A 27950-nucleotide genomic window follows, 5' to 3' on the forward strand; every position below is an offset into this window, starting at 1 on the left:
GGGAGAATGTTTGTTGATTTCTACGATAAATACACTTTTTGTACAAATAATTTCATACTAAAAGAAACTTAATATCACAAAGTAACGGGACGGAGATCGTTTCACACTTTTATCTTATAGTTAGTTACTGCAGCACATACAATTGAAAATGTTTTCATACAAAATCAGTGTCATCGCAGTTTTTTGATGAACTTTTCAATGGCGCAGTACCGCGTCGGCTGCATCGCGTCCTTCAGCATCTGGCGGAACCGAATGTCCTCGGACAGCGCGAGGCACAGCTGGCGGGCGTGCGCGCGCGCCTCGGCGCTGGCGTCGCCCAGCAGCTCGCCCGCCGCGCGCAGCAGCACCGTGCGCGGCTCCGGCGGCATGTCCAGCGTGCCGTGCGCGCCGTGCTGCCGCACCAGCCGCGCCAGCGCCGCCGCCGCCGCCGCGCGCACCGGGCCCGCGCGGTGCCCCGCACGGGAACGGGAGTTAGCGGGAAAAAACATTTGTATGAAAAAATCTAAACCGCGTAAGATAGACTCTTGAAATTTGGCATGCAGGTACCTTAATAACCTTAAAGCTTAGTTACAACAGGATATTGCAAAAATCTCACGGGAACGGGAGTTAGCGGGAAAAAACATTTGTATGAAAAAATCTGAACCGCGTAAGATAGATGAAGGGGGGGTAAAACGAGATCCACGCGCACGAAGTCGCGGGCGGCCGCTAGTTAAAAATAACACCTGTAACGCCCCTGGATCTGCGGGTGTCTATGGGCGACGCGACGGTAATCATTTACCAACTACAGGTGATCCGTTTGTTGGTTTGCCTCCAGTCACATTAAAAAAAATTAAGATAAAGTGGTATTGAATTGTTCTATAGAGCTTATTAAAAAATTTGGATACTGATTACAAAATTAGCCATTTTCGGAGTCGGTGATAGCCTATCTTTTGGTGAGTCGTTTTGGAGTTGGTTTTAATTTTTAGTGAAATTAATCTATTTGTTAAGTTTTTGTGCATTTTTAGAAAATTGTAATGAAATTATTTAGGTATAATAATAAATAAATACAAATCAAACGACCCTAAACTCGATGGAATCGTTTAATCCCGGAGTTGCTATGGGGCCACTGGCATTCCAGCTCTACCATCAGATCAGCTCCATGTCATCACAATATTGCATTGTCACCCGAATTACATCTATATCCGAAATTTTAACTCAATCAATTGATAAAGGATTTCTAATAAAAAGACAAATACCTACATTTTCAGTTTATTCTTCATAAGTGACACAGAGAGAATGACAATAGACAAAAGCAGAAACATTTGCTTTTTTAGGCCATAGACAATACTAGGTACTAATGCGTTCCAATAGGGATGATGACTGGGTAATGAAATCGAAATTCTATTTAGTCCGTCAGACAGATAATTAGAAAACATTAGACTCACATTTTTTAATTTTTTCCATAATCGAATAATTACAGTATTATATTGAGTTGAAATCTCGCGTGACGTCACATTTGAGTAAAACTTCTACTCAAGCGTGGCGTATCGCGCCATTTCAACTCGATGTAGCACTGTTATTATTTAATTATGAAAGAAAATAAAAAATATGAGTCTAATATTTTCTAATTATCTGTCTGACGGACAAATAATTGAAATTTTGTCATCTAGCCTAGTTGTCGTCAGGAAGTTGGTCTAACTGTCATAGTCAAAGGTCGATATGCAGTCTCTTCGTGGAATGACTGGTTTATCCTAGGTTTGACCAAGGCCTTCAGGCAAACCCCGAAGTGATTTCTAATTTCGGCCTTTGACTAAGTCAAACCTAGAAGTGCCTAATCTGTTCAGTCAAACGTCGAAACTAAAATAATCTGTATCGGGCTTTGCCTAGTCAATCCTAGAAACGACTGGCAGACTCGGTCAGAAGTAGACAGCAAATAGAAAACCGGCCAAGTGCGAGTCGGATTCGCTCACGAAGGGTTCCGTGCGACTCTGTTCTTGTATGGGAGTTTTAATATTGAGCAGAAAACTGCAAAAAGTCACGTTTGCTGTATAGGAGGGGCTCAAATATTGAAGTATTTTATTGATTTATTTATTTTTAAAGTTAATAAAAAACTAAATCTTTTGAAAATGATTCATGATTTACGAGCCTGGTGATAGACAACATTTAGCGAAGTCATAGTAATAGGGTCCCGTTTTAACTCTTTATCCTTTAAGCCTTAAATGACCTTCTGTTACCTTAAAGTTTAAGGTAATAGAACCCTAAAAATTAGTAATTTCAAGATCGGTCTAGAAACACTGACAAACAACGCAGTAAATAATTTTAGTTACTCATACCTTCACCTAAAGAACCGACCGTAACGCCTTTGCAATAAATTCGAGATCAGAATGAAGTATAGTTTAGTTTAAAGTCTTATTGAGGTTTGACTAGTCAAACCCCGATTTCATTGAATTGAGTTTCGACGTTTGCCTGACCAAATTAGTTACTCCTAGGTTTGACTAACATTATTTAGTCAAAGACCGAAATGTTTGGGCTTTGACTAAGACTTCTAGTCAGACCTGAGGATTGACTAGTCAAACCTAGGAGTGCCGGAACTTCGAGGTTTGACTATAACATAACTAATTCAGCTTGCAAGATTCCACCCGAACAAACATTTATGTAATTACCTACATAGGTACATCATAAATTGCAAGCTAAATAAANCGCGCCGCGCCAGCGCCACCGCCGCGCGCGCGCCGTTGCTGCCGTGCGCCAGCCGCACCAGCGCCGCCGCCGCGTCCGCGCGCAGGAACCGGTTCACGTCGGCGCACCGCTCCAGCAGCGCCGTCGCCGCCTCCTCCAGCTCCGTGTCCAGCGTCCGGCCGCGGTGCTCGAACAGCGCCCCCAGGGTCGAGCACGCGGTGCGCGCCACTCTAGACCGCAGCGAGCGCACGTGCGCCGCCGCCGAGCGCGCGACCGCCCGCCAGCTCGTGGCCGGGGCCCGGGCCGTCGGGTCCGCCGCCAGCCGCTCGGTCCGGAGCAGCCCGTTCACTATGACTTCCCAGTCCTCGTGCCGCGCCGGGACCACGCATTCCGCGAGCGCGTTCCGCACGTCACGCTCGAGCGGCGAGGGCGCCGCTTCGTACGCGTTGCTGATCGGATCTGGCGATGGATTTCTGCTCTTTGCGGGGCTTTGCGATGCACTTCTGCTTTTTGCGGTTACAGATTTTCGACTAGATGATCGTGATTCTATCCGTTCGTGGACCTCTGAAGCTATAGAATGGTGAGATCCTAGTTCCTCTACGCTCGAAGCGTTGCTTATCGCCGGAGTGTGTTCGAACCGCGTCTCTTTATTGCTATAAAGAGAACCGATCGACTTTTCAGAGTAATCTTCGACTTTGATTGATGGCGACTTGGGTGTGGGCGGCGCGTCATTCACGTCACCTTCGGACGTACAGATCTGGGTGGTGTCACCGATGATGACGCCCTCGGCGGAATCCTTATCCAGTTGAGACAGGGATGTCTTTTCGACCGCCGTCCCTTCGAAGCTGGTGAGCGCACTGGAGTCTCTGTAAACAAAAGGCACGGTTGTAACGGGGGTGTGGTTGTTTGTTTATGCAAGGGCGGGAGGGTGCCGGGTGGTTACCGCGTGTGCGGGGGCAGGTCGGCGACGATGTCGGGCGCGAGCGGGGGCGCGGGCGCGGGCGCGGGGGCGACGAGCGGCGGGGGACAGCAGCACAGCCGTCGCATGGCCGCCGCGCGTCGCGGTGCCTCCGCGACTGACGGACTTACACCTCGCCTCGCACTCGCCGCCCTACGCGATCAATTGTCAAGCATGTTGATGAACTTCCTACTGCCTACTCTACCTGCATATTATGCAAATTAAGCAACAATGTACACATTTACGACATAACTGCTTAGTAGTACTATGATTAACAACTACGAGTAATTTGAATATCTAAACTAAAACTTTTCGTTTGAAACAATTTCCATACTGATGATGCGGCAGTTTAAATGCTTTTGACGATCGATTTCGATATCTAGACTAGAATTTTCGATTAGGTCGACACAACGGTCCTAACCTGCTGTAACATCGCACCGTTGATGACAAATAACATTTTCGATGGACCTTCTTGAAGGGAGTTTATCCACCTACCTGATAGGTGCCGGTCCATGTGTGTCCTCTACCTAGACATTGTACTTTAATCTAATATAGAGTTTTGCCCTCTCACCCCTCACTTTAGTCTTACATTATTCAGAAACAGTTTCTGGTTATACCTAACCAATAAGGTTCAGTTACACGTTCGACTGTAGTTAATAACTAATTGCCGTAGGTCCACTATGTTGCCGTTTCACTCGACTCTTAGACCTAAGCTAAGTGGAGCGATCTGACGATAAATGGAAATAGGTCGCGGCGCCTTGTGAAGTGAAGTGGGCCGATAATTTCAGCCACAAATGTAGGTTACCGCCATACCGGTGGCACGCAATTACTCTTATTCAACATTTAATGCGTGTCAAAGCTCGATAACCACGTATGTGACTCTATAATCTGTCGATTAAAATAGTATAGCAGTCCGAATTTACAGCTTCACGAGTGACTAAGTAATCAAAATAACTAACTTTAAACTGAATTCTATTTATTGATATCCACATCAAATGACTCATGCACTCATGCTCTTGCATGACTAATGTTTTATTACATTGAAACTTGTAATATTTCAAATGTCTGAACACAGAACAATAAATGCGAATTTAAAAAATATTTTCAATTAATTAGAATATAACAAAGTAACATTGCGTTCATAATCTTGCTAACTTTTTTCTATACAGTAATAGGTATTTGACCGCAAACTACTTCATTGTAAGTTGCCAAGCAACTTAGTTTTAAAACTTTGAGCGTAACGACAACAAAGATGGTGCCCACGTTTCTGACCATTTCTGACGCACGACTGAATTGCTTTTTCTCTGCGTTAAGGGTCAAGGGTTTGCTGCTGACTGTGCTTGTAATTTACTCGCAACATTTCAGCTGGATCTCTTCCCATAATAACGTGATTCAATCTTGACATTTCTTGGAGGTCGCGTGGTGACTGACGTGACTTTTAGGGTAGCTTTTCTCTGTAGCATCATTAATGCTAAATCGATTAGGTGTTACTCAGACTGTTAGGGTGCTGTTAGGTGGTTGACTTGACTCCCACATGGTCCTACCTATAGCATAATCTAGCTTAGTTTACATAAAGATACCAATCGCCGTCTGCTGGTCAATTGAAATACAAACAAAACGAATGAAATGGGAACGGAACGTGAATTAGCCACGTACCCTCGTAATTGCTTGCGGTAATTTTATACTTGTATGCTGATAACATCTAGCTAGATGATTATTCTTAATGGAAATAAACCCACTTCAGTTAATCAGCTACCTACATTTGGAAAAACGTTTTATAGTCGTCGTGACCTTTATTTTTAATTCAGGTGAAAAATTGCAAAATGGTTACTGTTTTGCTTGAACAGAAAAAAATACTTATTAATTTTTCACCATTTTCTTTTCTGGAGAACTCAGCCCGTGCTAACGTCTTTACGTCTTTTCTTGAAGATCTTAAAAATTGGCAGAGATCATTATTAAGTAGTGGGTGGATTAAGAATGACAGAAACGAAAATGTTTTCAGCTTGACACAGTTTCGCTTGCATTGCGATTTTGTATCCCTTAAATCCCTTCATGCATGCAGCCCTCTGGCAGTCTACGCGTGCTTGCCATAGCGCGTTCTTCACAGAAGAAAGAATCTCTTCAGAAATATGTTTTGTTTGTGGTTCGTTTTCTTTGCTTTCCTTGAGTTTAATTGCGGCCTTGCCGGCCAACCTTATTTCAATTTTTATGCTTGAAAAGATATCAAAGTGGACAGCATTTTAGATTTCCTGTGACTAAGTCAGTTGTGTCGGTTCGCACGGAGCAAGGTCAACACCCAGACTGTCCACCCAAGGCCGCAGCCCTCCACCTCCTTGGCATTTGAATATGGATAATTAATTGAATAGCTTTTCTTTGAAAATGTTGCGTATGTGGAGCTGATATAAACCTAATTAGGCATACTAAAAGGCCGAATGTGAAACGAACCGTATGTTCTTAACACGCTACAGTAGGACCTAAACCTCATTGTAGTCATGAAGGAAGCCTTTAACCTTTGTATTTAGGTAAGTAAGTACCCACTTATTTACGGTTATTAGTTTCCTAAGTTAGCTTTTTGTTACTTTGACAACAGTGACTACATTGTCGTCAAAGCTCGATTAAAAACAATACCTCCGCAGGAATAAAATATGCAGGTCCGGTATAATAATACTTACTTCAAGAATATGTCTTATATAACATAGATCTTCACTAAAGTGCAAATTCTGAACATAGTATCTACCTGCGTCTTGGTTATAACTTACGACTTACTTTACATTTAGGTACGGTAGGTGCAAGTTGAATAACATTATGTTCTTCTTACCTGTCACTAAGAGGTATCGGAGACAGCGCCTTCATGATGTACTCCCTTCCCGATGGTAGGACACCTGATGGAATATTTAAGAATGATAAAGTAGGCTGTTTTCTATCCCTGGGAAATCCTGCAGGGATAGCAATCCCTGGGAAACCCTATACCTAGTTTTATCCCAAATATTTAGTCAAGTAAGGGGTCATCCATAAAGTACGTCACACGTAAAGAGGGGGGGAGGGAGTTGACAAAGTGTGACATGGTGTGACAAAGGGGTGGGAGGGGTCCTAAGTTTCGTGACATCACATTTCAATTGTTTCAAATATTTGATATAATGTTGATTTCATAAAAAAAGTACTTAATTTAAATGGAAATAAAACTAATTTCGAAACTGCTGTTAATTTAATAATTTTTCGATGTGACATTGCAAAACATGTGACGTCACACTAGGGAGGGCTGTGACAAGGACGGAGGGGGGTCGAAAAATCATGAAATTCGTGTGACGTACTTTATGGATGGCCCCTAAGAGCTTGAATATTTTTATCGCCTTGTGCATTTGAGATAATCTTATTTTGGGACTTGTCAATTGTCATAAAGAGCATCTTTTGAGTTTAAGTTTGATGTAAGATTTTGCATACCAGGTAATGGGGCGGAATCTGGCAGCGGCCTAAGCCGCCGCGGCGGCGCGGGCGCAGCCGGTGGTGGCGTAGATCGCGCTCGCCTTCTAACTGGTACCGGGAGTTGAGAGCTCCTGCAAACAAAAGCCCCAACTGATATCCTGTATGTATTACTTCATCATTGTATTACTTATTACCTAGTGAAGACTTCAGAGGGTGCAGAATCCAGTTTATAAACTCTTGTAGAGAACTTGGTCCTTCGAGCCGGATTAGTTTTATTTTTTAACGCCTCATCAGATAGACAAGGCGTGAAATTCACGTGCTACTTCGTGGCGTGATCGCGTGTCCAGAAACTGCCACGCGAACACCGCGACATCTATGTTACGTTTCTGTACATGTGTCAGCAATTCGCTCGCCAAGCGATCAACACGTCATCGACTGAATTTCACGCTCATGCAACGTTTTTTGTCTGACGAGGTCCTATAATATGATCTAGCTCATTATATCTATTCGAGTATACGTGTTGGCCTGCATTACATGCCTCATCACATAATTATCAAGAAGACAAGACTGATCTGAGACAAGACAGTTACCTGGCTATGTGAGTTGGTTTGATGTTCTCCACTGGCCTGCTCAGCCTTTCTCGTAGCTGAAACAAAACAGCGTTTGAGAAATAATCAGGTCCAGTCAACTACAGCTACTACCTGTGTTAAACAGAGAGGTGCGCTGCTAGCAGTAGGCCTGGTTTCCATCAGGGGCGGAGAGAAGATACATATTATTATGTTTTGAATAACAAGTCAGATTGCGTTATTTCTACATTTCCTCTCCTTTTCAATTTGGTGGAAACCGGGCCTAAATATTTTGCAGGTCCGGTAAAGCGCGAAACTTGGCGGGTTGCTCAAACAAAGGTTAGTACTAAGACTAACCTTGCTGCAGAACACATCGGCCCTCGCAGTGCCGGCCAGCCGTCTGCGCACTGCAGACAGCACGGCCGCCGGGCCCGCCGCCCGCGCTAGGCACAGCGTAGCGCGAAGCTGTGCGCTCTGCACTCGTTCCGAGTCTCCCGACACCTGCATGGAAATCTTCGATCATCATTCATATCCAAAGCTCCAGACTTTGTAAGGAAAATCGCAAGAGTGTAGTAGACCGTTCCAACTTGTTGACTGACTACACATTTAGTTACCATATTGTGCAGAGCTGGTCAGCCACGTATCACGGCAACACACCAAGCTCTTCCCAATACAATACAACATAATATCCACAGCTCCAGACTTATCCCTACTTTGTAAGGCAAATCTCAATTGTTCGGGCTAAGTCAGACGCCGCAGCAGTCGCCAGGGGCTCACATCTCATGTTATTGTAAGCAATGTTTTTAATTTACCTTATTGCAAATGATACCTTACTCTCCTACTTAAATTAAATCTTAAAATAGGTTAGATTGGTTACTAATTTTGAGAATTCATGCTTTGGACTTCCAATACCTTATCTAAATTAGAAAATAAAGAATTTGTTTTCGATTTGCAAAGTCATTAAAACGCGCTAAACTTTGATAGCTAGAGACGCGGCGGCCCATACACCTACACATAAAAATAAATCAGTAGCAAGTTCAAATCCAGGTAAAAATGCTGCTTCATGCATAGGTAATCAGTTAATGGTCCATTGTATCGCAGTATTTCGCATTTCTAACAATATCGGGTGAGTTGCGAAAAAAACGAACGTTAATTCTGTACGGCCTTGGGGCAATTCCTTGGAACCCCACGATGATAATCAGGATTGTGGACAGCTAGCTGTCATAGCCATAACTTATATAACCAAGCTACTGTTTAGTTATGCGCAACAGCGACTTTTATTTTTAACTATGAGTAACTATATCAGTCTAGACATCAAAGCTTTCAAGTGTTGTGTGATATTTAAACAAGGTAAAAATGGGGTAAGTAATAAATAACTTTAACAAGAAACAAAACCATCCAATACTTATTACGCTAATATACTGCTGAGGCGTCGTCACTAAAATTGAGAGGAAGGTGAAGCATTACGCAACAGTTCTTAAATTGTGATCATGTGCCTGCTTAATCGCTGAAGTAGAAAAGGTAGAGTCGTTAATTTATTTATGGCTTTTTTGATAAGTGAGCTTAAAGTATTCAATTGAAGCTTGAAATTGAACTGAAGGTTAAAAATTTACTTAAGTACTTGCCTTGAGCATAGCTGGGTCAAAGATCAAGTCCACGAGGTGATGTAGTGCCAACCGCTGCAGTAGAGCGTGGGGCAAGGCGGTTGGTAGCGGTTCCTGTGCCATCCTGGACACAAGGGCAGGTAGCAACTGCCTCGCGCAGTCGTTACTGGCTCCCCGAATTAGCGCGCAAACGGCGCCCTCTGCTGGCGCTCGCGCTGCTGATACCTTTACCAGAACAAACAAATCCCATAAGTACCTAATAATAATTATAATAACTGAAAATGACTTTATTTTCACGTTTTACACCTGCTACAAGGGGAGTCGAGAATGTTAAGATTGACTCATCAAGGACTGCGCGTGACCTGTCGCCACGAATTTGTTTATCTAAAACCTAAATCGGTCCAATATTGGTGAGACGATTAAGCTCATAAACAGTTAAATGGGCACTTATTTCGATTACCTAATGGTGACAAGTTGAATTCTAATGATTATTCAGTCAGCTACATGTTCAGAAGCAGCTGCATCCTATAATAATAACAGACTTTCTCTACGGGACCATCATAGAAAACAAATGCTTTTTACTTATTTCAACACAAAACTATGTAAATGCTTATCTTCGTTCAGTTGCCTATCGTTAACATGTTAGTTGTGTGTTTAGTGCTATCAATACACATAGCAAGCAAGTGATACCACCAACCTAGCCTTTCTAGACTTTTACCACTTTTACCGTAGGCGTTGGAATATAGGTAGGTATTTTTTACGTAAAAACAGATAACCATTACGTTATTATGGTAAGGTGCTATTTCAGGCATATATTGTTGATTTTTGAACCAGACATGCTCAAATGTCACGCCACCTTACTTTGGGAAACTACGTCTGTCTCTACTTGGATACATCGATCGTCAACTGTTGATTCTCCAGGTTATTAGATTAGGTCTAGGTCTACCTACTCACCGCTTCGCTAAGTGCCCACATGTGCTGTACCAGAGAGGTTGCGGCTGGCTCCACCTTAGCCACATTGACTGGCTCAAGCAGCGCGCTATGTAGTTGGTCGGCTGCTTTCACTGCAGATATCCAGTTATCCTGTTGGAATAAAAGCAATTTATTGCTTAAACGACATATGGTTATAGGATTTCCGCACTCGTCCGACAATATCGGGCCTCAAGTCATAAGATCGCTTTTTCGGTCTTTCCAATGAAGAGCATATCAAGCTGTTTTAAAATTGTATAAAAATAGTAAAGATATTAAAACTCCCTGGCTATTAGGTACACTCCATGTCACGTGGATAACAACCCCTATTCAGTACTACCCCAGAGACATAGTTAACGTTTAGCTGGTCTAGAGAGCCAGTCGAGACAATTCTGACTCGTTGGAAGAGCCAAGAGCCAATAGATCAGGACAGGGAAGACTGCGCTCGGGAAGACTGCAGCTCCGAGTTGTTGGAAGACCTATAGACCCAGGAAAACTAGAAGCGAAGGAAATATTTATTTACCACGTGTTGCGGCACCACACCAAGCCAGCGGTGACAGCTCCGAGTCGTCTCCGTTCTAAAAGAAGGCTAAATATTTAGTTACCGTATTATGCAGCTGGTCGGCCACGTGTCGCGGCACCACACCAAGTTCCTCCCAACCGTAGCGCGCGCGCAGCGGAGACGGCGCCCGAGGAGACAGCTCCGAATCATTGGAAGACGTCGCCAACAGACCCAAGCAGGTTCTAAAAGAGGGCTAGACATTTAGTTACCGTATTATGCAGCTGGTCGGCCACGTGTCGTGGGACCACACCAAGTTCCTCCCAACCGTAGCGCGCGCGCAGCGGAGACGGCGCCCGAGGAGACAGCTCCGAGTCATTAGAAGAGTCCGCCAACAGATCCAAAAATGTACCAAAAGAGGGCTAGACATTTAGTTACCGTATTATGCAGCTGGTCGGCCACGTGTCGCGGCACCACACCAAGCTCTTCCCAATCGTAACGCGCGCGCAGCGGAGACGGCGCTCGCGGAGACAGCAACTCCGAATCGTTGGAAGACGTCGCCAATAGATTCAGCACGAATCTAAAAACGACCGTAATTTACAGTTCAAAAGCTTCAGTCTCAAGTTTAAAAGGTGCATGAAATATGCGCAAGTAAAACCTCGATTGGATTGGTTAACATATTTTTTTATGCTCGCGGAAATGTGGAAAAGGCGCTACACTTATTGGCTGACTAGTGTATAATCAAAGAGTTACATAATATAATAAACTTTGTTCAATTTTTATTGTTGTTTTTAAAGATTTTCTACAGTTGTTTCCGAAAGATATAACTATGCAATTGTTTTAACAGCTAACTCTAGCAGTGATAATAAGTAATAGTGTATGTACGTAATGTTTCCGATGAAAATACCTACTTGAAAGAATTATAGTTTCCAAATTTAATGATACAATAACAAAATAATAATTAGAAATTGTTTTCAGGACGGAAAATCTGACTGTTGAGTTAGTACTTATTTATCAAGAAATTAAGGACCTAACTAGTACCTGACTGTAATAAAATAAATATAAACCATGCAAGTAAGTACAGATGTTGATGAAATGATTATTTTCAATAAAAGCTCTACTTCTATCGCGGTCAATTGCTTCAGAAAAATCGTTACGTCGGAATGCGTGTTTGGATTCTAGGTTGTTTAGTGGCATTTACTCGCTATTATTGCGAGATTTTATAGTAAATACTGCAAAGCTTTGACCTGTAATTCTATATTTTGTAAAAATACACAAATAATATCTGTATATATTTGTATATATTATATCAAGAAACTCTTGTATTATTTCGTTATGTGTGGAGCACACAAATAAAAAGTAGAGTCACCACGACACAATCTAAGTTGCCTGTAATCGTAAGTTTGAATACTTTTATCATAGAGTTATTAACCATAAGATAATAACTCTATGACTTTTATGCTTATCGTACCTATAAGGTATTCGTAGGTATTTCGTATTTCCATTTAGGAAGCCGTGTAGTCTTTGTTTCTTATATCTGCTTTGCGCATAGGTTGACTGGGAGAGAATACAAGTCGCCTTTTTTGTGCTGTGTAAAGTTTCACGTAAATAATATTTTCCATAAGCATTGGATTTGGAAGTATCACAGAGATCACAGGGTAAAAGGATTTCATAAAAAATCTTTACCTATACACAGTAATTTAGTATACAGTCGCCAGCATTATCAATCTCTACAGGGTGTTAGGTAAATGGGTATATGAGCCGACACTAGCCCATTGTTAACATGGTCATATAAATGGTATTGGAATGCAAAATTGCGCCAATTTAAACTATTATAAGGTACCACAGTTAAGCTTTGATGTGACATCGCTTTACACTTAGATTTGTTTACGTACCCATCACGTTCCAAATGTACCCGCGTCTGATGACGCCGTGGGGAGACCACCGGACTCCTCTGGAGATTGTGCATGACTTCCACCTCCCTGTGAGGCTCCACTGGACTCGGGACCTTATCCGGAGAACGGACCTCAGACAGCGTTAACGCAAACCCCGATCTATCCTTCTTGCGCTCAGCACCATCATTTTTCGTACGAAAATAATCATAAAGTTCACTCAATGATTTCGATTTTAATTTCACTTTATTGTACTTGGACAAGTTCTGGTTCTGTGACTTATTATGAATGACTGGTAATGGAATACCACTTTTCTTAGGATATTTAATATTATTATCTCTATCTAATGCTTCACGTTTTATCTCATTAATTTTACTCATAATCATGGGTGTGCCATTTGCATGAGAGAGCCCATTAATATTGTCTCTCTTAGGTATTAATTTATTGTGGTTATTATCGTCTTCACTAGAAATTAAATTTTCACTATCGGGCGTCCGAATTTTCACACTTTCACCGCCAAAACGCACTTTTTTTACAACAACGTCCGTGTCCTCAGAATCTGCATCACTAAACTTCAACATATTTCTATCCGAGCTATCACAATCCTCTTCACTTCCCGTATTAGTTACCGAATTCCGGTCAGATTCGGTATCGTTTTCTTCTAAAACCGTCATGGTAATCGCCGTGTCTGAATCGAATTTGATTTCGGTTTCAATTATCACTTTAGCATAATTATTATTGGGGAATGGAATATGGGCGTAGGAATCTTCTGACGACGAATCCGTGGATACTCTTATTGGAGTTGTGATTGGGCTACTGAATACGTGGTTTATCTTGACTAATGTTTGGTTGTTGTCTCTGTAAACTGATTTTCTCGGCGCATAGTAAACGTCCATTGAATCTTCATCGTACAGTTCACACAACTGTCTGAATTTATCTTGTACTTTTAGATCCAATCTGGACAGTGAAACCATGTAATCTCGATGACCACAAATTTTACGAAGCTTTAGCAAGGAGCGTTGTGCAACATCTCTATGCACCGGATCGAAAAGTTTATCTCCTAAAACTTGGAAAATTGGGAAAGTATCTAACGCCGGGTTTCTTCTCTTCAAAATAGTCATGACTGAAGGTATTGATAGAATGAGTCCAGTTATAACGTTCACTTTTGTATCTATGTTGGCTGAGTGAGGCCTTATGTTGTGATATGAGCACTTGTCCAGAATGGCGCGAGCTGCACACTCGGAGTCCTCGCAGTGGGTGCAAAAAACTTTGAGTGCGTCGAGTGCCGCTTTACGAACGTTCGGGGAATTATGACCCAAGTTGTCAACGACTTGATCGAATGGGAAGGCCAGTGCATTCCCTGATAGGGGGAGGAGATCGGCGAGAACCCGGAGAGCGTTGAGGCGAACCTCCCACTCGGGATGCGTGAGTCTGTCCCGGATGGCGACGTAGAGGAGTTCGACGTCCAGGTCCGGTGGCAGAGCCCGGGCTCGGAGGACGCGGTCCCAGAGAGGAGCGAGGGGCGGCGGCGGCGGTTCGGGCACTTGCATGGCGTGGGAATGAGGCGCGACGCCGGCTCGCGTGCCCTGCCGCGCGGCGGGCGCCACACAACTGGGTTAATGATCGGACGGTAAGCCACGCCGCCCCTGACCAATCGATGGAAAAGTATAGGTATAACAGCGGCCGACGACTCACCACGTGCTATACGCCTGTGGCCGTTCCACCGACACCCTTTACGGGTAGCTCGCATTAAACGCGCATGCCAAAGCGTAAGTGCATGGTAACTGCAACATAAGTATTACTTTACAACTAGTTATTATCATTTACTGGCTTTTAGTTATTTTTTATGTTGTGGCAAATTGCCCGCATTATTATGTGCAGCGAACGACCGACATGCTGAGTTACACACCTTACAAAAAAGTTTTTCTGTTATTTTCATTAAATTTTTATTATTCTTTTTTTACCTACCTTTTTTGCACCACCACCTATTTTATCTACTTGACCTGTGCTTGACTGGTAGAGAATGCCACTCGGCATTAAGTCCGCCCCTGATAACGTGAAAAGTTCAAATTAATAAATAAATAGTCGAAATATTGCGAATGCGGTCAAATACCTGTTTTGTCTTGTATAAAAAAAAAATTTAAGTTTCAAGTGGTCCGGGTTCGATTCCCAATCGGGCTTAGACTCAGGTTTAAAGCATTGTAAGAGTTCGATTCTCTCGTCGAATAGGTATTAATTATGGTCAACAAAGCCTAGACTGCTAAAATTATGCTTAATTAGGTCGGCGGCACATAGAGATAGCTAGCTATTCTATTTCGCGATCGCTTCACAAAGCGAAGTAAACTTGGTCAACATGCCTGCATACCACGCAAGAGTTCCCGGGTTCAATTCCCGGCCAGTAGCACTGCAAGCATTATTAGTTACTTATTTTGGGGGCTAATTGGCGCTGTGTCCAAAGATAATTAAATTATTTATTTAAACTTAACTTCCCGTTTCAATTCCGTCCATTATCAGTTCTAAAAAGAGAACCTCTTCCTTTTTGAAGTCGGTTAAAAAACCTTGCGAGACTGAACTTGCGCACTGAGGATTCCGTATGGTTCTATACAATCTTTTAAAATGATATTATGTTTATTTATTGATTGAGAATTTGATATTGTTCCTGCAATAGGATCAAACCTTTTATTTTTATCAACTACTCTAACTGACTAATTAAATCAACAAGTATACATAAGGGATTTTGTGGGTGATATTTCAGTTATAGCCTGACCAGGAACATAAAAACCCTGGCACGGAGGCGCGTCAATTGCATTTGATAGTGCAACACTGAGTACAGTCGTACCTGTGTTAAATTAATAGGCTAACTTTATGTATCAGGATTCAGAATTACGGGCTAATTTGATATTTTCATAAATTAACGAAAAAATATTATTATAGGTAACCTGGTTTAAATAAATTAAATGAAACCATCAATCGAGTTAGTAGGATTTCTTTTATTATTCATCAATAATCAAATTCAGAACTTGAATATTCAACTGCAATGTCTGCTCATGACCGCTTCAAACTCGGTACTTCTTNCTTATGAAAATCCCAAATATTTTACGGGTCCCTAATTTTTCCAAAATAAAATTTAGCCTATGTTACTCGTGAGTAATGTAGCTTTCGAATGGTGAAAGAATTTTTAAAATCGGTCCAGTAGTTTTTGAGCCTATCCATTACAACTAAACAAACAAACAAACAAACAAACAAACAAACAAAGTTTTCCTCTTTATAATATTAGTGTAGATTGAGAATTTGATATTGTTCCTGCAATAGGATCAAACCTTTTATTTTTATCAACTACTCTAACTGACTAATTAAATCAACAAGTATACATAAGGGATTTTGTGGGTGATATTTTAGTTACGTATACCTCTATTATTTTAAATATTCTCTTTGTATGATTAGCGAAAAGAAAAACACTGGCGTGGTTAAACTCTATTTATGGACCAGAAATAGTTTAACCTTTTTGATTAGTGTGCGTTTACCTTAAACCAAAAATTCGATTTGTCTGTGGTTGCATTTGACCACTGACCAGACTGGACCAGACCACAGACAAGATAGAGTAAGAATTTTTTGACATTGATTGATTCAGTCCCACACGTTTGGCTTGTGTTTGTGTTTTTAATATTTTTATTTATCGTATCATCAGTGATTTGTAGTACATTGGATCAACTTTATTAATGAAATATGGATATCTACAATTATTCAGTGAAAAGAAATTTCCCTCAAAAGGCGTGATCAAGGGTAATTTGATCAAATAGAATGCCGACACGATGAAGCTTTTATCATTGATAGTCACGATTTCGATATTTATCGGTGTCTCTGAGATCTTTGCCCAAGGCGACAATTGTACAAGAATAAACAACCGAGGCGACTATAAGGTGTGCGTACGGCAATTGTCCGAATCATTGGCGAATAAGTTCAGTGAAATAGTGATCAATGAGTTGGGCAGCGACTACACTACTCATTTTGAAATACGAACTGTACACAAAGACAGCCGCGTCCACTCCAGCGATAATGATACTCTGTCCAATATTGCTGACAAACTGAGCTACAAACTATCGTCAGCAGTGAACATACTACGAGACATGAAAAATGGAATCAAGACCAACAATACTCCGTCCTTTACGCATCCTTGCCCCTTCAACTCTATCCGTAAGTCTGTATTTATCAAGAGTCCTAATGTATACAATAGTGTTCCAAATATTGACGTCAAGTCAAAGATGATGGGTAGATTCAAAGACCTAAAAGTTAAGAGACAATACTTCCTCTCTCACATGGATTACGCCACTGATAGAGATTGTGCGATAATGCCTCACTCGAATTTGAGGTATTTGTACCATAAGATAGTGCACCCAGACCCAAAACTTGTGGTGTTCATTATTGACAACAACATAAATGTAGATTCATTGCAACATGCTATAAATGTGATCAAGGAGACTGCATATGCGCTGCAAAGTAGAGACATTATTGCCTTCAAGATTACAAATACCACGGACTTTGTAAAATTTGAGGACACCTGCAATATTGATGGAACATCAAACCTGGGGAATGCAACTGACACCAACAAGCTATTGCTCAGGGAGTATTTATCAACTTTAGACGTGGCACCTGGTAACGTATCACCATTTACCATACATCAAGAGTTGAAGAAGTTGTTGACTGAGAAGAAATTGCCAAAACACAAACTTTTTGTTTTTTTGACTGATACAAAAGTATTAAAAAATGAGACTTGGCTCAAAATGTTTCCCTACTCTGAAAGTGATGCAAACATGAAGTTCGCAATAGGTCTCATTTATGAGAACCAGGTGGACAGGAATAGCTCTCTTGGAATATTGCATATTGATAAGTGGCACAATCACTCAAGCAACCACTCGGTCATGAGACTTCATATAAATGACAGTGGTGTTGTGGGTCAAGTGGCTTCTGCCTTTATTTCTTTACTTCCTGGAAATTTTCAGAACAAACAAATAAAAATTGAAGACCCTATTTGGGAGGCAACAGAAAGAGATTTCATGGTATCATTAGTGCTTCCAATGACAAGTGGTGTGCTTGGGTTAGACCTTTATTGGTCTGATCTAGCTGAAGATATTGTTTATTTTAAAGGAATAAACCATAGAAAACGAGCCTTCGTGATGGATTTTGCTGGTAAAGTACTTATGCACACATTTTATCCCAGGCCAGAATCATCCTCTGAGAAAATCAAGTTTACATATCTAGAGAGTATAGAAACATACGATTTTATAAGTAGTCTTAAGGAAGCAATGCTAACAAATAGTTCTGGCATATTGACCATGAAAGAACAAAATGCTTCAACTTCCATAGTTTATTCTTGGAAATGGGTTGAAAAACTTTACATTGTATGTATTGTAAATGAAATAACTGAACATAACTTGTTCAATAAAACTAACATATTTTTTACCAGGAGTTCTAAAGAGATCTTGTTTCACAGACTGGATTTGTTCCCACCTAAAGCTGGTAAAATATGTCGTCATTTCAAACAGATAGCTACAATTGACCAGGGTACTGTATATTTGAGTCCATCTAGTTTTCAGTCCCCATTCACATACCTTTATGACATGGGTGATGGCCAGGATGCTGTTCAATACATGCAGAATTATCTGGCTTATATTAAAAATCTTGCTAATGGTCTGCTATCTAACCCTGGTTTAAAAAATGAAATCCAGCAGGACGTAAATTTTCTCAACTCAATTTTATCTTTTTACAAAAGGCAGCACTTACGTGGCATCTATTCCAAGTATATTGTGAGAAGATATGCAGCTACTGAGAGTGGGGTTCTTGTGATGTTCCCAGGGACTGTCTTAGAGTATGACTATGAACCTGTGAGAAGGCCATGGTATACTTACGCTCTTGAATATCCAGGTAAGATCATTTTGACTCCACCCAACCTGGATGTTGGGGGAGCTGGATATGTGGTTAGCATTTCTTATGCTGTCAAAGGACCTTTTTACCCCACTATGGTAGTCTCAATGGATGTTACAATGGGATTCCTCTACAAAGTCCTTATTGACAGTCTTCCAATTTGCGCAATGTCTTATTTTAAGTGTTTTATAATGAATAATCGAGGCTATTTAGTTTCCCACCCTGGGCTGATGGATCCCAATAGTTCAGGTCCTATAGAACAACAACATATCACTCATAAAGAATCTATGATTGCTAATGACATGCTGAACCATAAGGGATTTGTAACAAAGAGGCTATGCAATAACTTTTATGATGTAACTATTCAAAGATTCTATGAATTTAATATGTCACTGCCAGGTGTCCTTTCTAATGTGGTTTCTGGAGATCATTGTGTCCACTATTACATTGCTGCAATACCTGGGACTAACGCCTTTATTGCTCTTGTAAATGTATCATGCAGTGTTGGTGCTTTTTGCCCCTGCAGCATGGTTGACCGTGTTTGTTTTAATTGCAATCGTATGGAGCAAACTGATTGTGAATGTCCATGTGAATGCAGTTCTGAACTGTATGAATGTCCAAATTCAAACTCTTCTCGGATAACTCGCGATATTCCATTGTGTGGTATGATGCCTGAAAATAATAATCACAAGTCCCATTACTTCCATAATTTTGCTGAAAATTTGAAGTCTTGTTTTGATTTTCAATGCGAGTCTTATCTGACACATTCGTCTTGTTTAGGAGTTTTAGGTTGCGAATGGTGTCAATTGGACACTGATGGTCATACGCCACTCTCTTCGCCGTTTTGTACGTCACAATCAACGTGTTTTAACGGAGTTTTGGGCGCTGTGACGCCCTATGGGGAAGGAACCTTTGGGCATGTTAATAGAGATGCATTAGGTAGTTATTCGGCAATAGGCCCGATAGCAGGGTGTATCGTTACTGTTAGTTTAATTATAGCTGTTGCTATATACTGTTATAGACAAAATGTAACTTCAGCTAGCTGCCACAACTTGTATGTTGATGGTCCAGCTGAGACATGGCATGATGCTGATGTCCAAATGAGTCATTTGCAGTCTGATGACATGCATGATCAGTCAGGGCAGGATAAGTTACTGCCAGCCATGGAGATAGAAGCCCCTATCTCACCATACAGAGTTGTGACAGGGTATCGACGACCCCACACTGCTGGAGGGTCGGATCATGGTTATTCCACCATGACTCCTCATGAAGACTCTGAGGCCACAGGATTCTCAGTGAATGACCCCACCATATTGTCAGATGATACAAAGTCTGATGTAAGCTGTCCCTTACCAGCAAAGATTAAACCTAGATTAAAAGCTACTGATTTAAGTGTAACTGTTTTGCCCTGTGGCAAAAATAGTATAATAGCTCCTGTAACTGTTCATAGGCATATGGAAGCATCATAATAATACTAAATAATCTACCTCCTGTGTACATAATTACTGATAAGTAACAAATGACTCTTAATTTAAACAGCAATTGTTAACTCTATGTATTAATGTGATAATTTCTTGTGTATTAATATTATTAACTAAATGGTTCAGTTCAGTAACTTAATTTTAGTACTTATGTGTATTGTTCTATTTGTACTTACTACTCTGGTGCTTCTTTTTGTGACCAATTGTTGTGTTTAATATTGTCTGTTATTACAAAATGCATTTTGTGTTGGGCCAAAGTGGGCCTCTACTTCTACATGGTATCAATGTTCCATAAATCATACTAAAATATATGTTAGAAATAATAATAGGTAATCTTATTTTATGTTAAATATTGTGCTACTAATTGTTTCCTGTACTATTTTGACTACTTTCTGTCTTCCCAGAAGTGACATCACAACAAAAAATATAATATCAAAATTTAATTATCATAAAAAGTAATAATATTTCCTTTGGAATGGCAATATTATTTGATAAAAAAAAACAATGTTTTAGTATTCGATATTTCTATTTTTGTTACATTATAACAAAACTATACATAATTGTGACAACTATTAAATTAAATGGAGGTTGTTTTATACAGGTTTACTGCAATAGGCAGCTATAATTTTTTACTTATTCATAAGTTTAGTAAATAAGACTAAATACGTAATTTTTGGATAAGCATAATGTGCCAGTGCCTGTTGTATTATAAATATTGTAAAACTATTTTTAAGACTGAATTTGATGTTGCATTTATTTGATGTAATAAAATTTCTTTTGTAAGTCATTGTTTCATTCAAAGGTAAATTAAAACAAATTCGTAAAGTAACTAAATATTTTAATAAACGATAATTACATCTCAGTCTATTACATAACACACTGTCTTCTTAAATTAATATGTATAATGTAAAGTACTTTGGAATAATTAATGAATGACTGCTCACTTTAAAGTTTTACAAATAGGCTGGAAATGCATTTAAAATGTTACTGTGAATAAGAATACGTGTAAGGTGCTTTTGATCTGCAACAAACTCCCAAAACATGGAATAAATATAAATTATAACTAAACTAAAATACTGTACACTTAGCGAAAACGGCACGCATAAAATCTATTTTACTGCAAAATAAGAATAGTGAATTTGAACATTAAAAACGCCAAAAGTTACATGCCATACAAGTTTTTTTTAACTTTGCTCTTGGACCATTTAAGTAAATCGTTTTGGGAATGTGTTTCAGAATCAGGCGCGTTCATGCGATCGATGAAACCGACACACGCGCTCATATTCGAGGACTTTCGCGTACAAAAGAGGTGCTTTTCAAGTGACAAAGTTTTTATGTTGTTCTTAGTGGATTTGCATTGAATCGTTCTGCGCTTGAGAAGCACCAAGAATCTTTGGAGGGAGGATGAAATGGAACTGTAAATAGGTATACCAGGCCCATCTTTACTTGTCACTGTAGCACAGCAAACAAAGTTGCTGGATCCTAATTTCATCCAGTTACTCCATCTAGCAGCAGTAGTCAAGTTTATCAAACTACCGAAACTTTTTAGTTGTAACAAAGCACTATTCTACCTGTTACTAACGTTCGTTCTTCAAGTGCAATAACAGAAAATGTTGAAAGAAATTCAGTGTTTAGCTATTTCTTGACCAGCAAATTACGTACTTGAAAAATTCACCTGTATTTGAACGAACTGTATGTGATCAAATACCTTAAATAACAGAAATTCTAAACAGTCGTGCATTTTCGTCTATTCCCGACAATATCTGACTTACGTCCCTACTGGCGATTTTTCTAATTTATCACCAGTGGTGAGAAAGTCCGTAGCTACAACTGGGAAAGTGTGTTATACGCCACTGCTGCACTGGTGAAAATCGGGAATATTTTTCCCATTTATCGTCAATGTACAGTCAGTAATTTCAAAGTTTCAATAGCTCAATCAACTCGACAACTAAAGTCCGGTCGCCGAGCACGTAGAATTTCGTCCAATGACCCCAAGCTATCCAGCAATATAATTACGCGCGAGCGATAAGGATGGGTAGCTTGGGGTCATTGGACGAAATTCTTCTTGCTCGGCGACCGGACTTAAGGCTGGTTTTAGAGTCACGCTGACGCAGGCTGACCGTCAGCGCTGACAGCCGAAATGTATGAAGCGTTGGCCGAGTGATCAGCGTCACTCAACGTTCACTTCAATGAGGGTTTTCGCGAATGAAAGATCCGCTAGGTGGCGGGACGTGGATGTGGGGTCTGACTGCTGCGTGATTGGTGGATTTTGACATATCTGTCAATGTCATGTCAAAAATAACATTGCATGCGTCTACGTATTGCCATCTGGTGGATTTTTCATTCGCGAAAACCCTCATTACATACACATTGGTCCTTTCAGCGCCGACGATCAGCAAGCGCGATTCTAAAACCCGCCTTAAACTAGTCTACTCGTCCTCAAACCGTATGTGCGTGTGAGTCGGCTGCGGCGACGCTGGCGCCATCGCGGCGGCGGCGTGGCGTCGGAGCAGACGGGTGCGGCCGCGCGCGCGCCGCACTTGACGGCTGCTTTCGGCGCGCACCCACTGTGCGGTCTCGTCTGCGCCCGTGAGAACGCGGGCGCGGTTCACTGAGTTGCTGCAGTACTGGAAATTGATAAGGTTATGCGTGAAACACGCGTGAACTAGGTATTTTCATTACAAAATCTTCTTAGAGGGATACTCTTACAACTATTCCAAAATGGGGTAATACTACTAATCCTACTTATTATAAATGCGACAGTTTGTATGGATGTTTGTTACTCTTTCACGCAAAAACTACTGAACGGATTTTGATGAAAAAGCTAGTATAATCATAAATTATAGCCCATATGTTATTCTGGATCATAAACAACAATACTGTAAAGTTTCATCAAAATCCATTCAGTAGTTTTTGCGTGAAAGAGTAACAAACATGTTGACATCCAGACAAACTAAATTTCACGCGGGCAAAAGCTAGTAAGTTACCATTTCTGACTCAGGCCTTAATATTTTTTTGTACAGCAAACTGTTGGCATAATATCAAACCAAAGGACTCAAACTGTATTTACCTGTGTGGCAGCATCAGCAGTATCAAATCTAATGATAACTTCAGTTTGTCCCTCCTTGACATCAACATGTAATGCGTGGATGTTGCTCCTTATCTGAAATTATACACAATACCATAAATATTATATCGTCATCTATTTTCACAACTAAAGTCATATCATATCCTCTGATGATACTTACAGTTCTTTTTGTCAGTCTTACATCAAGACATGGCTCTGGTAACTCCTCTTTGACAAAAACACCTGGTGTTCTTTCCATGGGCTTAACAGTTTTCGTGGTTTCAACTTCAGTAGTGGTAGCAGCTGGAAAATTATATGCAACATGATGTCAACATATGCATGATGAGTTTGAAAATAGCCTAGCCTAAGTAGTGAAACCCTAAGTAAAAAGAAACCTATACACATGATTGTATTCGTACAAAATTTCAACTATGTTAGTTGGTTTTCACATATCTCACTACCAAATGTATAATACTTACCGGGTTCACCTTCAACTGTAGCTGTTGCAGGAGGCGGTATACTCAAATAAGGATAACGCTTATTTTGCAAGGTAGTCTTGATTTCCTTCATATATTTTCTCTGCAAATTAAGGTATTTGTTCCTCAGAGCCTTCCATTCTGATTTGGGAAGGACTTGCAGACCCCAGAGTGCTCCCCGAGGAGCCTCATCTTTATTCAAAAACTCTTTGTTTCTACTTCTCTCCCTGCCGGAACGTTTCCTAAGTTTCTTCCTTTTACGAGCTTCTGGATCTCCTTTACTTTCATCTTGGCTAGTCATTTCATCTTTAGATTCTATATCTGTTTCTTTTTTTTCCTGAAAAATGAAAAAGTTGTTAGTTAGGCAGGACATCCAACAATATTCTAATTGGAAATTATGGTTACTGTTTATAATTCTACTGGTTTTTAAGTATTTATAAACTTACTTCAGTTGGAGTGGATACTACACTTTTATTTTCCTCCTGCAAAAAATTTATAGGTGTGTAAAAGGATGCATAGAATTATTATGTAAGTATGAATTTTACAAAAATCACAGAAAGTAAATTGTTTTGACATACACTAGGAGTCTCAACTTTTTTCTCAGTATCAGATTCATTAGTACTTAATTTAAGTTCTAAATTTTTTTGAGCCTTTTTGTCTTTCTTCTTCCTTTTTTTAGGTGGTTCAGATTCCTCTTTTTCTTTCTTACTACCCTCGGCATCCAATGACTGCTCTACAGAGAACATCTTAATGGAAGACAAGTCTTCAGGGGGCATACAGGTCGGCAGTCTGCACCCCATTTGGGTGAATGTGTTGATACATTTCTGAGCATCTTCAGGTTTATCAAATTCTATGAAAGCATATCCCTGAAAAATAATAAAATTATAACATAAGTAGGTACACTTTTGATAGTTTATGAGTAAAACATCATGTTTCTATCTTCCTCACTCACCTTTATTCTTTGTGTATTTTTAAATTTAGGCAAGGAAATGTATGCTACACGGCCAAAGTCAGAGAAAACTTTCTCTAGCCAGTCTAGACTTGCAGTCCCTGGAATTGACTCAACATAGACAGTTCTAATGTCAGCATCATATGGCAATATTGGTGTCTTTCTCTTAACCTGAAATACAATGGGGATAAAAAAACCTATGTCATTATACATAGCCCAAGTATGATAATAGCAACTGAAAGTTCAACAAATAGATTTGAATAAGTACCTACCTTTTGCTTATCTTCTGACATCTCAAGAAAAGTAGAATTCTTCATAGCTTTAACAATATCGGTGATATCCGTCGACATAGAACGTATCTTGTTAAATTTGAGGAAAGTTTCAAGGGGAACGAAAGGATCATTTTTCACTAAATCGCTTAGATACCTATCTTTAATTAGATTCGCATCGCTAAAATAGAATTCCATTTGTTTGAGAATGTTGTCGTACAACTGCTTCTTGCGATGACGAATACGTTTTCTGGGGGTGTTTTCATGTTTTGGAGCTTCGGTGACTTCTTCAGTAACTTCAGATTCCGACATCGTAATTAATTTAAATAAAGATAATTACAAAAGAATTTAAATTTATGTAGCTTGGCAAAAAACACGAAATAACCACACTTCGTTATTTTTGATCGATTGACATTTGGTTGACAATGACATTGTCATTAACAATTTTTTTTTATTGGCAATCCGGGGTTTGGTCCAATGTTGCCAGAAGGTTACTTTTGTAACCTTTTTGGTTACTTTTGAACTGCTGTGGTTACTTTTAGGTTACACTAATGAAAAGGTTACTTTTAGGTGATTTTTCAGAAATTGTAGAATTAACTTTGCAGGTTATTCAGTAAAAAATATTAATAGTGACAATTTAAAAATTATGTCATAAAGTGCATTTAAACTTGAATTTTATTTATTATTTGTTAAGAAAAATTAGTTTTAGCGAATGTTTTTCGATAATAAAACGCAAATCCATGAAACGTTTTTAGACGACTGCGTATTTAGATGATCAATTGTATTCATTTTCCATCCATGAACAACCTTTTACACAATCATCACTCAGCACCCCCCCCCCCCCGTAATAAAGGTTACTTTTTGTTCAAAAAGGTTACTTTTTTTTATATTTCTGGTAATTTCTGACTAGACCCGACTGGCAACACTGGTTTGGTCCAATCGGGTTCGGGGTTCAATAATCACGAGCATGTTCTTTTTCAAACAAATATTACTACAACAAGCTTCGAGCAATATTAGCTGTAAAGGAGACGGTAAAGATAAAGGCTACTTTTTAACACAAATGAAATGTGTACCAACCAAATAACTTTGTCACCACAGCCAGTGATGCCGGAAAAATCAAACCATCTTAAAATATTTTTATAGATTATGGAATAGTTTTCTTTTCGGTAAATACATACGTACGTGGTTGCATAGTTGCGTTACATAATATTTTGTAATATTGTGGTCTAGGAAAAAAACAAGTATTATAAAAAGTGTACAAACACTTCACGTCCACACACAACTCAAAGACCGAAAGTAAATAATTTCTTCTCCATTTTCAATCTCCCTAAAAACAAAGTATGTTCCATTTAAATAACAAAATTTCTATCCACAAAGTTTATCTTAACTATCGAATGATTTGTCGCATCACTATTCTATTCCGAATCTTTAACTTTCGATTCAAAATTTTACTCCGGCGTTTCTTGATGAAAATACTCATCGAAGACGCTTCGATTTCCGGAAATAACAGTGGGGTGGCGATGAAAATCATTCATTTTTCATCCCCACCCCACTGTTTTCTTGAATTTCCGCGCAGTGTAAATGTGGCATATGACACTATTCATTGTCCAATAATGTTTTCGGTCAGTAGGTGTACATAATATAGGGCAAAACATCGCTAGAGACCCGAATTTACAATTTAAACTTATGTACCTACTCGATCTGTGATAATATAGAAGACAAGTTTTCCTTACTATGTAATTAGTTTATAATATATTTAGTACTTTTGTGTACCAGTTATTAATTGTGATAACGTATCAAAAAAAGTTTGATATATTTTACTTCCATCCCTTTTAGCATCTAAGAATGTTATCGATATTATTAAGTACCTTTTTTGTAATGTACATCACTATTTCACATCATACGTTTTGACATTCTCAGTTTTTGGTGGCTCCACCGAGAAATACGTGTGGAAGAAGTTAAAAATTGGAGGTGAATTCTTCGTGAATTTACGATGAACGCTGATTTATTATGTTAGATATTATTTATTTACCGCCACATTTTGGTTGGTCCGCAGTCTTGAAGTGGACATTTTTAAGTGTACCTATCAGCAACAGATTTCATTGATAGATTTGTGCAAGAAGATGACGGATTTTATCCGCGATTGTGTTATTATTTCCGTTTGCTAGTGTTTATTGTTCACGATGAATTCAAGTTCGAGATCTTCGAACGTTAGCCTCAAGCCTATAGAAGTTCCGAAGGCATTACAGGAGGGTGAAAAATTCATCAAGTGGGATGAGGTATGTTTCTTCATAAATAGGTGGCAAAATGATAATGAGCGGTTATGGTATAGGTATTTAATATGTAATATACCTACTTAATAATCATTCACCATTGTGAGATTATGTTGTCAATACTTCAACAAATAATCTGTAACTGTTGAATGTTAAAGACTTAGTATAAATTTCAAATTATAACACTGACAAGAGCTTAATATTTTCTGAATTTCATATTTAATGCACACATTTCTTAGACCCATCACAAAAATATGTATTCATGTCTTAGGACTCTGGAACCGGCCTCCCGGTCACCCTACGGGTGGACCCCAAGGGCTTCTTCATGTACTGGACGGACCAGAACATGGAGGTGGAACTACTGGACATTGCCACCATCAGGGATGTCCGGACCGGCGTCCATGCTAAACTTCCTAAGGTCAGTGTGAATTTAATTAACTAATAATAATAAAATTATACCCTACATTGCATGGAGCAGAAAATACAAGAAAAGAAAGAAATACGTAAGAGATGGCAAAATCTCATTCATCTCATCTCATTAAAATCTAAGCAAAATAATTACTTTCTTCACTTTTCAAGTGTACTTTATACAATAAATTTTATAAACCAGCTAAGGTGGGTCTAGTATCACAGGTGTAATTTCAAGATGAGACAGAACTCCATTAAATACATTTATAGGATTAACTCCTTTAGGGTGATAATTAATAAGTTCACAATCAAAAAAATACTTGGAAGCAAAGAGAAATCTTTTTAATAGTCTTGAAAGGAATTAACAATTGTTACAATATCTAATCTAAATAATAATGTTAAAGTTTTTAGTCTTATATGAAAAAAAAGTCTTAGTATAAGATTCTGACTGGATTAAGTAAAGACAATCATAAAAATATTTATTATAAATGTAAAATAATACGATTCAAACTTATTACTAAGTCTGAAAGTGTTTC

At 39.6% G+C, this 27950-nt stretch overlaps 4 protein-coding genes across 5 annotated transcripts in view; 2 read left to right on the forward strand and 2 right to left on the reverse strand.

Annotated features, from left to right (window-relative positions):
- Positions 1-14595, reverse strand: LOC114361264 (uncharacterized). Its single transcript, XM_028316266.1, has 10 exons — positions 12573-14595; positions 11116-11257; positions 10164-10292; positions 9231-9434; positions 7963-8106; positions 7630-7685; positions 7058-7170; positions 6435-6498; positions 2680-3524; positions 1-460 (listed from the first exon to the last, which is right to left on the reverse strand). Exons 1-10 carry the CDS (start codon positions 14117-14119, stop codon positions 171-173), a joined length of 3534 nt encoding a protein of 1177 aa, XP_028172067.1. The 5' UTR covers positions 14120-14595; the 3' UTR covers positions 1-170.
- Positions 6920-25146, reverse strand: Larp7 (La related protein 7). Of its 2 annotated transcripts, XM_028316260.1 has the most exons (9): positions 24737-25146; positions 24468-24635; positions 24094-24381; positions 23962-23997; positions 23519-23852; positions 23221-23342; positions 23043-23135; positions 22401-22599; positions 6920-6945 (listed from the first exon to the last, which is right to left on the reverse strand). In XM_028316260.1, exons 1-8 carry the CDS (start codon positions 25043-25045, stop codon positions 22402-22404), a joined length of 1548 nt encoding a protein of 515 aa, XP_028172061.1. In that variant the 5' UTR covers positions 25046-25146; the 3' UTR covers positions 6920-6945; position 22401. The 2 variants fall into 2 exon arrangements, with proteins under 2 accessions (XP_028172061.1, XP_028172060.1); XM_028316259.1 differs by lacking the exon at positions 6920-6945 and having other exon boundaries at positions 22356-22599.
- LOC114361259 (VWFA and cache domain-containing protein CG16868) lies at positions 16169-21567 on the forward strand. The gene has a single exon (XM_028316257.1). It carries the CDS (start codon positions 16382-16384, stop codon positions 19958-19960), a length of 3579 nt encoding a protein of 1192 aa, XP_028172058.1. The 5' UTR covers positions 16169-16381; the 3' UTR covers positions 19961-21567.
- A 1479-nt stretch (positions 25147-26625) lies between the features above and the next one.
- The window catches only part of Plc21C (Phospholipase C at 21C), a 63319-nt gene continuing 61994 nt past the window's right edge, over positions 26626-27950 (forward strand). The window contains exons 1-2 of the mRNA XM_028316258.1: positions 26626-27012; positions 27278-27424. Coding sequence (XP_028172059.1) covers positions 26917-27012; positions 27278-27424 — 243 coding nt within the window. The 5' untranslated portion in view covers positions 26626-26916. The remainder of the gene's footprint in view (positions 27013-27277; positions 27425-27950) is intronic.

The sequence above is a fragment of the Ostrinia furnacalis genome, unplaced genomic scaffold (genome assembly GCF_004193835.3).
Source record: "Ostrinia furnacalis isolate ACB-3 unplaced genomic scaffold, ASM419383v2 OfSCF5489, whole genome shotgun sequence".
In the NCBI taxonomy this organism is placed as follows: domain Eukaryota; kingdom Metazoa; phylum Arthropoda; class Insecta; order Lepidoptera; family Crambidae; genus Ostrinia; species Ostrinia furnacalis.